At 38.8% G+C, this 14,079-nt stretch overlaps 1 protein-coding gene across 5 annotated transcripts in view; it reads right to left on the bottom strand.

The window, feature by feature from the left end:
• The window catches only part of CEP350 (centrosomal protein 350), a 112,454-nt gene that overhangs the window by 45,448 nt on the left and 52,927 nt on the right, over positions 1-14,079 (bottom strand). For all 5 annotated transcript variants that reach the window (XM_036015010.1, XM_028530572.2, XM_036015009.1 and 2 more), the window contains 10 exons: positions 13,376-13,596; positions 12,758-12,921; positions 12,366-12,476; positions 11,799-11,939; positions 10,566-10,702; positions 9,633-9,755; positions 8,705-8,874; positions 5,244-5,440; positions 4,431-4,615; positions 3,856-3,943 (listed from right to left, as the gene is read on the bottom strand). In XM_036015010.1, coding sequence (XP_035870903.1) covers positions 3,856-3,943; positions 4,431-4,615; positions 5,244-5,440; positions 8,705-8,874; positions 9,633-9,755; positions 10,566-10,702; positions 11,799-11,939; positions 12,366-12,476; positions 12,758-12,921; positions 13,376-13,596 — 1,537 coding nt within the window. The remainder of the gene's footprint in view (positions 1-3,855; positions 3,944-4,430; positions 4,616-5,243; positions 5,441-8,704; positions 8,875-9,632; positions 9,756-10,565; positions 10,703-11,798; positions 11,940-12,365; positions 12,477-12,757; positions 12,922-13,375; positions 13,597-14,079) is intronic.

Below are 14,079 nucleotides of genomic sequence, written 5' to 3' on the forward strand. Positions count from 1 at the left end.
AGTGTGCGTGTGCCACCCCTGCATGTGTCTGTGCGCTTCTGGTGTGTGAGTGGCTCCACAGAACATGCATTACTGATCGGGGATTTTTTGTAATTATCGAGAGTGGTATCATGTTATACATATTCTTTTGTATCTTGCTTGTCTATAAAAACAAATGCAATGCTTTTAATAGATGGAGAGCTACTGCTGCACTATTTAAAAGATTAAATGAAATTAAAATTTCTGTTTCTCAGTTGTACTCATCCCATTTTAAGTTAAGTACTCAAAACCACACGGGGCTAGTAGCTACTGTATTGGATAGCACAGGTAACAGAACGTTACCTTCATTTCAGAACTCTCTACTGGTCACTGCTGATAACTGATGTGCTCATTTTCTGCAGCATTACACTTTCTCGCAGGAATATGCTTTTGTTTAATCTATTCTCTTAATGAAGAAATTGTTTCCATTTTCCCCTGTATGTATGTGAAAGCTTCTCTAGAATCTATACCAAGGCAAAGAACTGCTGAGTCATGTCCTGAACTTAACTAGGTGTAGTCACACTGCTCATAAAGCGGTTACACCAGTTACGGCTCCCACCAACACAGAACTGAAGTGACAAAACTGGAGACTGAAGAGGCTTCAAATGCAGTCTCCCCCTCAATGTATTTGCCACTTCTGTAGCAGCACAGACAGAAAGCTAATGAGTTAATTAAACCAGAAACTTCTCAAGAGCAGAGCAGCAATCCCCACAGTCCTTTGTGCTGGTAAAAAGGTTTGCCTGGCTTTCAGCTGAAATCCCTGGTGGGTCACATCCTAGCTAGGGTCAACGCAAAACATAAGTAGACTGAGGTTTACCAATGCTGCGACCCAACACTAACTCCACTCATCAGCCCTTGAAAGGATTCAAGTGAACAGCTGAGCACTCAAACTGCACGGCAGAGCAAACAACAGATCCTCTCTGGGGGAAGGTAACATCTCCTGGAGCCTTGCAGTTACTCACACACAGTGTCCAGCAGTCAAAAATTACTAGGCATGCAAAAAGGCTAATATGATAAAAAAAAAAAAGCAAACAACAGCAGCAGACACAGAGATATCCAAATATTAGTCTTAGCAGACAAAATAACTAAAATGATTAGGAATGTGTTCAAAAGAATATGTAGAAATAGATGAAAATGCAGAGAATTTCACCCTGGATGGTGTGGCTCAGTGGTTGAGTACTGCAACCACTGAACCACTGTGCTTTTATTTCTGTGGGGTAACTTTCTGTGAATCCAAAGGTCGCTGGTTCAATTCCCAGTCAGGGCATATGCCTGGTTGCAGGTAAGATCCCCAATAGGGGGAGTGTGAGAGGTAAGCACACACTGATGTTTCCCGCCCTTTCTTCCTCCTTTCCCCTCTCTAAACAATAAATAAATAAAATCTTAAAAATGTTTTTAACAAACATAATTTCAACAAAGATTTAAAATCTATTAAAAAACCAAAATGGATATTATAGAACTGAACAAAATCAAATTAAATGGATTTAACAGTCCACATTACAGCACATAACATTTAACTAATGAATTCAAAGACCAATTAAAAAAACTCTCCAAATTGAAGCACAAGAAGGCATGTTTCTGTAAAAATGGCTTCAAAGAATAACATAAAAACAAAAGAGTAGAAGAGAGAGGTGGTAAATGGCCAAAAGGCCTAACAAATGTCTACTTTGAGCCTCTGAAGGAAGGAGGGAGAGAACAGGACAGAAGCTACTCATGAAAAGATAATTTTCAAAAATGGGTGAAATACAACAAACAACAGATTCAAGGGGCTCAGCAAACCCTGAATAGTATGAATACAAATGATACCTAGATGCATCATAGCAAAACTACTAAAAATCAAAGACACATTTTTTTAAAAATCTTAAAAGCAGCCTTTGGAAGAACAGTATTAAGAAAACTGACTTCTCCATAAAAACAATGGAAACCAGCAAACAATGGAAATTGACATCATTGAAAATGCTGAAAGAAAATAACTCTATACCCAGTAAAAACATTCTTCAAAAATTAAGCCAAAACAAATACATTTTCTAACTAACAGAAACTAAATGTGCCCTGATGTGCGGCTCAGTGGGTCGGGCACTGTCCCACCAAGCAGGCAGCCGTCTGTTCAATCCCGTCGGGCAGATGCCTGGGTTGCAGGTTCAGTCCCGGTCAGGGCACGTACAAGAAGGCAACCAATCAATGTTTCTCTCCCTGTTCCCCCCTTAAAAATGAATAAGTACATCTTTAAAACAAAATAATGACATCTAATAAAACCCAATTTAAAAAAGTATGTTATCAGCAGGCATGTGATAAAATATTAGACTCGTTAAAATTAAACACTGTGCTTCAAAGCACACTACTGAAGTGAAAACACCACCTCACAGCATGAGAGGAAATATCTGTAAATCTAGTTTTTATTCTACGTTACAAAGAGAAAACTACTGTAACATTTGTAAAAAGTTATTTAAGTTTTTAAAATAACAAAGTCTTTGTCACTGTTTTAAAGACTTTATCTATTTGTTTTCAGAGAGAGGGAAAAGGAGGGAGACAGAGAGGGAGTGAAGCCCTGTTGGGCGAGATGCTTGCTGCCGCTCACACGCCCCAGCCAGGGGCCTGGCTGCACCCAGGCCCGGGCCCTGCCTGGGAGCGCGAGCCACTGAGCCACATCCACCAGGGCAAAATGACAGTCTTTTAAACCCAACTTTTCTGGATTAAAAAGATACAACTTCTTTTTTTTACATAAACCAAAGTTCAGAATTCTTTCGAGTTCATATAATGAGTAATGCTTCCTAGGGTAAACTTAAAAGAAAAGGCTACTTAAGTAGTAACCCAGCACATAACTCAAATGATGGCGTTCACTGGCCATCTAACAAAGTAAGTAGTAACTGGCAACGGGTCAGCAAGTGGAAAGAAAACTAGACTGACTATGTCACCTCATTTAGTTCTCACAACCACCACGTGAAATATATATAATCTTGATCGTACTGATAAGGAAATTAAGTCCTAGAGAGTTACTTAAACTTGACCATGACTAACAATTCCAAGGGACAAAGATGGAATTCAAATAATAACTAACATTTATTTAGCCCTTACCATTATGCCAAGGGCTATTCTAAGTTTACTGTATGTATTAATTCATTTATTCCTCCCAACAACCCTACAAAGTATGTTATCATTATTAGCCTCAGTTTATTTATTTACTTTTTAAAAAATTTTATTTATTTTTAGAGAGAGGGAAAAGAAGGGAGGAAGACAGAGAGAGAAACATCAATGTGTGGTTGCTTCTCACACCCCTTACTGGGGACCTGGCCTGAAACCCAGGCATGTGCCCTGAGTGGGCATCCAACAGGCAATCCACTGAGCCATGCCAGCCAGGGCTGGAGCTGAATTTCCAACCACTACATCATGCTGCGTCTCCAGGATTCAAATCCCAGGTCTTTCTTTCTGAGTTCACTAAGTCAAAATATTTATCCATTTATAACTAATATGTGTCTTGGAAATCTATTTGGGAAAACAGTGAGTAAAAGATTAATCTAAATAGACTCTTACAAATACCTTAATTTTTTAAAATATGCATTTCAAAGGATTGTTATTTTACACACTAAATGAAGGCACAAGGTTTGACTCTACATTACAGTAAGATAGCAGTGACAGGCAATCCTAATTTAGGAGAAATATGGTAGACTACCAAGCAACTCCTGTAATTATATTAGTATGGACATAACTAGTGATAAACATGAATTAAATTTCATTTAAGGTAATAATAAGAAAAAGAGATTAGGCAAAATAATAGATTCCACAATCTAACTTGCTAGTATGATAAATTCTCTTCAAGGTGTGTTTTTCCTGACATACCTTTTCTTGCTGCAACCTTAAGAGCAAACCCCGTTGTTTCTTCCGAAGAGGGGGCATTTTATCATCTTCTCCTTTGTCTCGTAGATGTCTGCAAATATTTCCCATTGAGACAAAGATTAGATAACATTTCTATTCTAATGTCAACAGTCCGACCACTAAAGTCTCGAAGCCAATTAAACTTTTCCAAAGGGGAACAAACGGGGAGAGCAGCGGCTGCAGGCAGCAGCCCCCGTCCTAACCGTTACTTCCCTGCCTGTGTAATCCAGGTAGACCCTAGACTGCGCCCTTTCCAGAGAAAACTGCTTTGAAAAAGTTACAATAAAATAAGTAAATTAAGTATGAAATAACATAAGAGTCAGTTAAGTGATAAAAGAGAAATGCAAAGAAAATGTTATATGAACAGGAGGTCTTGAAAGCAAGTGCTTCAAGGATGGTGGCCCATTAGTTTCTGAAACTGGGTTAATTAAATTAAATTAAATTAAATTAGGAAACAAAAACATATTTAAAAACAAAGCATGTCCTTTCAATGGATGGCGAAATTAAACAGTACCAACTATATTCACGAGAGAACTTACTTTTTCTGGTGCTCCAGCCAGGCTAACTCAGCCTTAGTCTTCTCCTTCAAGGCTTTCTCCCGGAGCCGCAGGAGCGAGGACTGGTGAGCCGCCCTCATCTCCTCTTCTTTCATGTACTGTCGGACCATCTCCATAGTAAACTTAGAGAAGCTATCTTGTCCTCCTGAGAATGGCATGCTCAGCTCCTATTGTAGAGAGTTTATTTTGAGTTGATCATCATCTAAAGCTTTTGGAATGTAATTAACTTCATTAAAAGAGGTATGCAAAAAAAAAAAAAAAGGAAAAAGAGGTATGCACTTATAAAAAACTATCAATAAAAATTACGTAAGTTAAAAATGTTGCCAATCATCTATAAAACATTCTTCAAAAAGGCACATGAGACAGAATAACATTCATCTGCTAATTTATTCAGTCATTAAAATTTTAACAAACTACTGTAAGGCTGATAGTGTCCCAGGCACATAAAAAGGGTAAAAATGTGTCCCTGTTATCCAAAGAGCTTACCATTTAGTAAGGATTATATTAATACAAATTTTTAAATAGAATATAGTTTTTAAAGAGTGAAGCAAGTAAAAAAGCTAGAGATAACTTTGGCTCAGATCCTCAAAGGCCTTAAGGAGTAAGTTTGTATTGTACTTTGTAAGGAAGGCAAAGCCAGACTTTGTAGCAAAAGTAAAATATAAAACTGGTAACTTAAGAAAATCGTTTTGGTGGCTGACAGCTGAATTCAAGCACAAAGTGTATCCTCACAACTTTGAGAAAACACACTCACAACCACTCATGAAGCACCTGTCCAGGTACACCGACGCCTACCTTGGCAGAAGACAACGTAGTCTTTTCCGGGGAGGTCTCTTCATCAGAGTCGTCCTGGTGGCCTCTCTTCTTCTCCATGTTAAATCTGCGATGGCTCTCAGACGGGAGTAGAGATCGAAATGACTTTTCTTCTATTTCATCTTCGGTCATGGATTCATCAAATTTCAGGGAATATTCTGTTGCAATAGAAGCGGAATCTAAAAGAATACGGAGTAGATGTTATCACTGTAACAGTTTTCAGTAGGTATTCAATTTGTAGTGCTCACTGCCTCTTTATGGGACAAGATAACAATTCACATAACTAATCACTAGCAGTAAGCAGGAAATAAAATTCAAATTCACTTACAAACAAGGAAAAAACTAAAATATCTAAAAATATTAGTACAAGAAATATGGTAAAAGTGCAGTGTACTTCAAACAGCTCCTACAAACCAATTAGAAAACTAATACCCTTATAGAAAAATGAGAAATGACCATGATTGGATGCTTCACAAAGCAAACATAAATATACAAAATATAGTTAAAAAAAGAAGTTTAACATTACTAGCATCACAGAAATGCAAATTAAAAAAATTTTATAACTCATTGATTCTATGCTTAATTAAAAAACACAACAGCTCTTTTAAGTTGGCTCCCGCATGCCTTCCAGATGCCACTCCCTGACAACCCTTTGGTTATTAAACACCTTTAGTTTCTGATACTACAGGATGCTCCAAGCTCATTTTGTATTTTCCCCGCCCAGTCCTAAAATCAGTCATTTCTCTAACGAGTTCTAGTTTCTTTTACTGAAGGGTACTTAGAAACCACAATCAGTGCACTGGTTGTCCTTGTCACTACTGGGATTTTCTTGTTTCTTCATTCTATCAAGGGGCAGAGCTACGTATCATTTGCATGTATATTAACCCAGGTACATACCCCTGCTACACACAGACTCTTTCCTGTCTCCATTCATCCAAATATAGATTCATAATGATGTTTCTAACTAATTCAGTGCCATGGTTCATTCTACTCTTCCTTTCTTGTGTATCTATGACTTCCCTCTTCAACACTGAGAAATCTGGATCCCACCATCCAACAACTATTTACATACTTATTTGTTCAACCCCAAAATATATGTGGAGAACTATCAGCCTGTACCCCTGTGGGGGGGAAAGTGTGTGTATACTGTCATTTTTGTAGTTAGGCTTATAATTTCCACCACAAAATATCACTCTCCAGCGTTACTTAGGTCAGTTCTTTTTCCCTCCACCCCTCCAGTGTGGTTATACCATGTATTGGTATATATATATACACCATGTATATATATATACCATATACCAGAGCTTCAATAAAATATTCTTTTAAAAAAAGATAGTTTATTCTATAAATGGTGTTGGGAAAACTGGACAGATATGTGCAAAAAGAAATGAAACTAAGCCCTGGCTGGCATAGCTCAATGGATTGAGCTCAGGCTGCGAACCATAGTGTCACAGGTTCGATTTCCGGTCAGGGCACATGCCTGGGTTGCAGGCCATGACCCCCAGCAACCGCACATTGATGTTTCTCTCTCTCTTTCTCCCTCCCTTCCCTCTCTCTAAAAAATAAATAAAATCTTTAAAAAAATTGCTTAAACTTAAAAAAAAAAGAAATGAAACTAGACTACCTTCTTACACCACACACAAGAATTCAAAATGGATTAAAGATTTAAATATTAGACTTGAAAGCATAAAAATCCTAGAAGACAACATAGGCAGTAAAATCTCAGACACATTGTTCATGGCAATTTTTTTTCTGATATATCCCCTCAGGCAAGGGAAACAAAAGAAAAAATTAACAAATGGGACTATATCAAACTAAAAAGTTTTTGCATGGCAAAGGAAACCATCAACAAAATGAAAAGACAACCACTGAATAGAAGAACATATTCCCCAATGATACATATGATAAGGGGTTAATATCCAAAATTCATAAAGAACTTATACAACACCAAAAAAAGCCTAAAATAATCCAATTAAAAAATGGACAGAGGACCTAACTACACAATTCTCCAAAGAAGACATATAGATGGCCAAAAGACATGTGAAAAGATGCTCAACGTCACTGATCATCAGAGAAATGCACATTAAAACCACAATGAGATATCACCTCACGCCTGTTAGAATGGCTGTCACCAGCATATCAACACACAAGTGCTGGCGAGGATGTGGGGGAAGGGGACCTGTGTGCACTGCTGGTGGGAACGCCCCAGACTGCTGCAGCCACTGTGGAATGCAGTATGGAGTTAACTCAAAAAATGCAGCTGGCCTGAAGTGTAAGGGCCAGTTACACACAGTGGAACACAGCGGATTCCACTTCTGGGAATTTATCTGTAGAAACTCGAAACACTAATTTGAAAGAATGTATGAGCCCTATGTTTACTGCAGCATTATTTACAATAGTCGGGATATGGAAACAGCCCAAGTACCATCAGTAGATGAGTGGATAAAACAGCTATGAGACACTTACACAATAGAATTTTACTCTACCATAAAAAAGAAGAAAATCTTACCCTTGTGACGGTGTGGGTGGACCTGGAGAACATTATGCTAAGTGAAATAAGCCAGTCAGGGAAAGACAAATACCATATGATCTCACCCATATGTGGAATCTAACGAACAAGCTGAACTAACAAGGAAAAAGAGACAGACTCACAGAGAACAGGCTGACAGTTCTGGGTGGGTGAAAGGGAGTGGAGGGACCAAATAAAAAAGAAAAAGAACTCATGGACACGGACCAGAGTGTGGTAACTGCAAGGGGGCAGGTAGGTATGTTGAGGTAGAAGAGGGTACGGGGGGATAAATGGCAATGGGGAAAACATACAATAAAAAGTAAACTAATTAAAAAAGTAAAAAACAACAAAAAATTTAAAATAAAAGTAAATTTCTAAAATGGAATAATATTCTGACTTCATGTCTTAAAGGTGTCACTTATTGCCAAATTCTGTTTTCTTTGTTATTTACTGCCCGTGATTTGCTAGCAATACAGCTTTTGTTTATAATCTAGAAAGAGTTGAGTAATGAATTTTAACATAGTTATTGTATCTGATGTTGTTATTATGTATAAGAAATTATATTCTTATATTGTTCAACATGTAAAGTTCTAATAATGTATCCTTTTAATGCTTCTGTTACATATCTATAATAGGACAAAATTAGTTTTTCAGTGTGGAGTGTGTATTTGTCATTCGCACGAACACTGTCCTAAATTTAGTTTTGTCCCCCCTTAGGATCGTGGCGCACAATCGTATGAAACATTGGCGAGCATCACCGGCATGGTGTGTGGCCTTACAACCGTCTCCCCTGGACACATTACTATCAGATGTCTAACACTGTCTTCACCATGATCACGTTTAACTGTATTAACTAGCTCAGTCACAGATATCTCAAAGGGTTCTGGAAGCCTCCCCAAACAAGTGATTACACAGACATGTGAGAGGAAGTTACCTTTCTCGTCGGGAAGAGATGGCACACTGTCACTGCGCAGGGAATCATCTGCGGCCGTCCGAACCTGTTCATCAATGGAACTCTCCATCTTTCCACTGTGAAGTTTCTTCTCATTTTCCTTAGAAGATGGAACTGAAGGGCTTTCCTGACGGCTGCTGCCACTACTACTTCTGTTTACGAATATTATAGAAACAAACAAAAAACAGCGACAATAAGAATCGTAACCTCAAAGTGAACTTATTTGGTTAAGGGAATAGGGCTTATGATCAAGGTATAAAATGAGGAAAGATGTAATGGTAAAACATAAAAATAACAACTAGACGTCAGTCTGAGAAGACACTTTTAGAAAAGATGAGTAGGAAAGAGGACGGTTTCAAGTTTAAATTGTCATAATGAGCAAGCACTATTCTCAGGCTAGCATACCCACATTTCATTTCGTTTTAAACCAGCCGACTGGGAAAAGGGGCTTCTACCTTGTTATTTCCACTTCCACACTCTTCACGAACATCACGATTTACTGCAGTGTGCTTCCCCTGCAACTACTCTACTGGAGCTGTTCTTATAAACTCTACCTAAACTCTAACTGCCAAATCCAATTGACAATCTACATCATTAGATGGTGCTGACCTCTATCACCTTGTAGAAGTTCTACTTGCTAAAGCAAATGCAGTAACATGTTAACAATAGGGTAATCTGGATGAAAGATTAAGTATTAAAAACAAACTATAGTGCTTATACAATATAGGTTTTCAAGGAATAACAGCTATATTGTTACATGAAACAACTAATAAATCAGCTAATTAAATGGGGAAGCCAGAACTCTGAAGGGAAGATATTATTTCATTTAAATAAATGAGATTAAATTGTTAAAAAAAAAAAGCAATTTCTCAGTCATTTATCAGATTTGACTACATTGAACTCTTTTCACCTTCTGTCGTGATTCTTGTACCTCGAAGACTCAGAAAAACTATCATATGAAGGAGAGTATTTCTGGTGCTTTGAGTCAGGGGTCCCTTCTTTGCTGTGAGAGAGTAAAACAGATTGACTTTTCCTACAAAGAAAATAAAAACTGATTAAACATTTAAAGTCTTTAGTAAGAGTAAGATTTTAAATAATGCTCAACGTTAATATTGAGATAAAACCTTGAGTGAACAGGAATTATGGAATAACAAGGTATTTGAAGGCATTCATTCATAGAAATAACATATTAAAAAGTATCTTCTGCTTTATTATAAGAAATAAGCAAAAAACACCCCAAGTATCAATGAACACGAATAGACTTTTAAAATCTATGACTTAGAGACAGTCAAAAGGAGATGTAAAAGCAAACACACGGACGTGGTCACAGCACCCGGCCCCACACAAAAACTCTCCGACGACTTCTCACTGCTCCGGGACGAACAAAACCCTGAGGGTCTGCGAGGCTCTGCCACGGTCTGACCCCTGCACCGTCTCCCACCATTTTCCCGCCTGCTCTCTGCCTCCAGTCCCACTGGTCTTCCCTCCTTCTCTCCTCCCACGTTCACACGTGCTGACCTCTCTATCCCTCACCCCCTTTACATCACTGGCTCCTTTTCCTCCACCGTTATCACCCCAAAACTTCCTTTCACTTCCTCAGGAAGAACTTCCCGGACCCCCATGACGGGCTCTTCAAACTCTTTGCTGTATGGCTCAGAGACAACGTTCCTTTACTCCATGAACACCTACGTTGGTTTACAGTGCTCGTTCTCTTAAGTGACTGTTTGATAATGGCTGCCTTCCCTTCTGGGCTCTACGCCCACAGCTATGTTCCCAGCACCCACAACAGTGCCTGGAACACAGCAGACAGTCACTACATGTCTGACGAGGACTGAATATTAACCTGTCTGTCTCAGCTCTGGTCCTCAGTTGTTTCTCGACGTCTGGGGCGTTTTGCCGCTGGTGGTCATACAGCGTTGCCAGGGGAGCTCCAGAAGCAGCAATGGCATCTGAGATGTGAGTTCGAGTCAACTCTGCCATCTAAATACGAAAATCCACAAAGCAAAAAAGTAGATGAAAAACTGAAAGAGCAGTGTCTTCGAAGACTGCTGGACTGAGAGCGAGCAAATTTTGCAATAATAGGTGAAATATTGTGAGCAAGTCATTTAGACTTTTAAAGTCTTAACAGCTTCCTTACAAAAATAGAGAGATACATACAACATAATCTGTAAGGTTTCACCCAGATATAAATCTATAAATTAGACACAAAACCTTCAAGTCATTTAATGAGCCATAGTAAACCAAAAATTAAATCTTTCTTCAAGAACCAACTCGATGACTACTTCCTCTCTGCGTCTTTTCTGAGCAACGGCGTGCAGTACGCTTTCCCCCTCAGCCAGCAGTGCCGCCGCTGCACGAATTACTCCTTTTGCGTTTTTTTTCCCAATTGGTGCATTGATGACTTGAAGTGTTTTTGACGTCTTTGTTAATGCTGTCTAAAATTTTTGAGAAAATTTACACTACACTTATTTGCACAGTCCCATAGTATCCAACGTACAGTAGGTCCGTGACTTTTCAATAACAATCATTTCACAAGCAACCCTAAGCAGTAACTGCTAACATAAACAGGAACTGTATCTATCCATTATGATGCCCTCTATGGAGACAGCAGTAACACTATTTCCAGCTTTGTCCTCGGTACAGCAGAGGGCAGTACCACCCCTCTGGGTAAAGATGCAACATCTTCACGTGAAGCAGATCCGTGGCTGCCTGGCACCAGAGCTGGGGGACGGCTGCGAAGGGGCCTGGGGCGCTTTTCAGAGTGCTGGAAGTGGTGATCACAGTGGTGCTTTCAGGCGTGGATGGATAAGGTACAGAAATATAAACAGGTAACTACGTTTTTCTATGTAAAAGTCCTCAAACTATACTTAAAGTGAGTGCATGTTGTTATTTCTACATTACTCATCAGTAAAATCAGTATTTAAAAAGCTCACTCCATTTAGAGCTCTTCATCTTATTTTTCTGCCTCTATACATTCAAATGTACAAGACACTGAAATAAAAGGCCAAAGTTACTCAGATCGACTAAAAAGAACTAGGTAAAGACTACAAAGAAAAGAGTTCTCAGTGGCTCTGACCTCGCAGATCTGGCGCGCTGCGTCCGTGGTGAGGCGCGCGGCCTCTGTGTGCTGAGCAGCTATTTTACAAGTTGCTTCCTGCAGGACTTCGGTCACATCGCGCTGTGATTTAACCACCTGCTGCAACGACTCTGCGTGGACCTGTGCACAAAGAGGGTGAGAAAGAACTCCTGTCATATCACACAATTTGTAAATTTGTGCATTTGTTTCACGGAGCAAATGCATTGTGAAAAAACCACTGGACTACTATCCAGTTCTCATGTCTCAAAATCTGAAGTTTAAAATTTGGAGTCTTAAAATCACTACTGGAGGCCTCCTTAACTGCACTTTCAATGCACTGATGTGTCTGTAGACAAGTAATCACTATGTACCACTTATTAAATTGGGGCTAAATCCTGACTACTTAATTTCACAACTTTGCTACAAGAATCAAATGACATGAAATTAACCCATGTGGCACTTTTACATCTTTTCTTTTTTACTCCTATATAATTAAAAAAATACTACAGTGATTTCAAAGATATAAATTCAGGTTTAACAGCTAGTACTTGCTACAAAGTAAGTCACCTGAGATGCTCTGTTTCGGGTTTCTTCTAACTGTCGCTGACACTCCAGAGCCTCTTGTTCAGCCTTCAATTTCAAAAGAGCCAAGTCTCTTTCGTGGCGTTGCTGCTGTGCCTTCATGAGAAAGAAATGCTCGACCATTAATGCTAAGATAATAAACTATTACAACACAGTGACTATATTAAATACAATGCTCTTTTCCTAACACAAATCTTTTGAAGCAACCAATTAAACTTTTACTCTAAAAGACAGTAAATGGGACAGACATCAACCACTTATCATTTATCAAAATTAGTGACCACCCACTATTTTTAACTCATCATTAAGACTATTTTAAATAGCAGAGAAAAGAGAAAAAACACACAGAGAACTAAAGTAGCAAACCCCACAAATACCTTTATGATCTGAGCCAGAGAGACACTCTCTTGCTGAGCGAGCGAGATGCCTCGCACCCTTTCTATGTCCGAGAGCTGGCGCACAGACTCCTCGATGGCACTCAAGTAGCTCAGTTCGGCTGCCATGCGATGCTGGAGGCCAGCAGGGGAAAAGCGTTGTGAACCTGGAGGGCATGACAGTTGCCAAATGCAGAGGTGAACATGAAATTAAGTTATAGCTCGGATTTCTAAAATTCATTTCTCATTTAAAAGCCAAAAACAAAGACAGTAACTTCTGAGTACAATGTATTTTAATAGTTACTTATTTTGTGTGTGTGTGGGGGGTGCACATGCATGGGTGTATACATACACATATACCTGTAAACGCTTAGGAGTACATCCACAGCATACACTTTTCAACGTGCTTTTGCTAATGCTGGCAAGATGAAGAAAAGCACCACTACTGAATCTCTCATGGTTCTAAATATTTATTCCCCTGCACAGTTTCTGTTTAATACTTCAGAGAGAAATCACTCATTTAAAAAAAAAAAAAAAAGCTTTCCCTTATGATTCAACTGAAAGAAATTTTTTAAAAAATAAATCTTATTTTTAAATTTACAATTGCACGGGTCAACTTGCCTGGTGTTGAAGTCATCTCCACAGCTGCTCTGCCGGCAGCCATGTTCATATCAGGAAAAGATGCATTAGGCTTAAATCCTGTTAGAGTTGGAGGCATTATAACTGAGGACTTAGATCTTTCTAATGAAGTTCCTGGAAGGTCAAACTGTAACAATTTCTGGGAACTTGGAGATAGGGGAGAAGTTGGAGTTTTCTGAGATCTTCCCTTGTCTGAGGAGATACTAGAAGATTTGTTTAAAAAAAAAAAAAAGTAAGAGAAGGGAAAACTACTTCAGGAACCACATAAACAATTCATAAGAACAACATGCATTTCTTTATTAACATCAGCTTTGAAAAGCTGTGACTCAGGCATTTTTCATTCAACACAGCCTCATGCTGAGTAAACTGCTCCGAGCCCTCCTCTTCTCTCCACTTGCAAACTGCCACGGGGCAAACCCTGACCACAGTAACGTGGGAAAGGAGCCTCTGGATTAAACTGCCACTTAACTCTTCCCTCTACAATGTCAATGCACCATGACTCAATACTGTAGTACAAGGCGAAACCCTTTATATATAGCAATAAAATTACAGCCATATGTAAAAGATCAAGTCTGTTGAAAAAAAATGTATGTGAAACAGAAAAATATCATTTTATATTAAGCATTAAGAAATGACACAAACTATTCTTTTATTATTTGTTTTTAACCCAAAAGGAAAAACGACAA

Source organism: Phyllostomus discolor, chromosome 14 (assembly GCF_004126475.2).
Source record: "Phyllostomus discolor isolate MPI-MPIP mPhyDis1 chromosome 14, mPhyDis1.pri.v3, whole genome shotgun sequence".
NCBI classification, from domain to species: Eukaryota; Metazoa; Chordata; class Mammalia; order Chiroptera; family Phyllostomidae; genus Phyllostomus; species Phyllostomus discolor.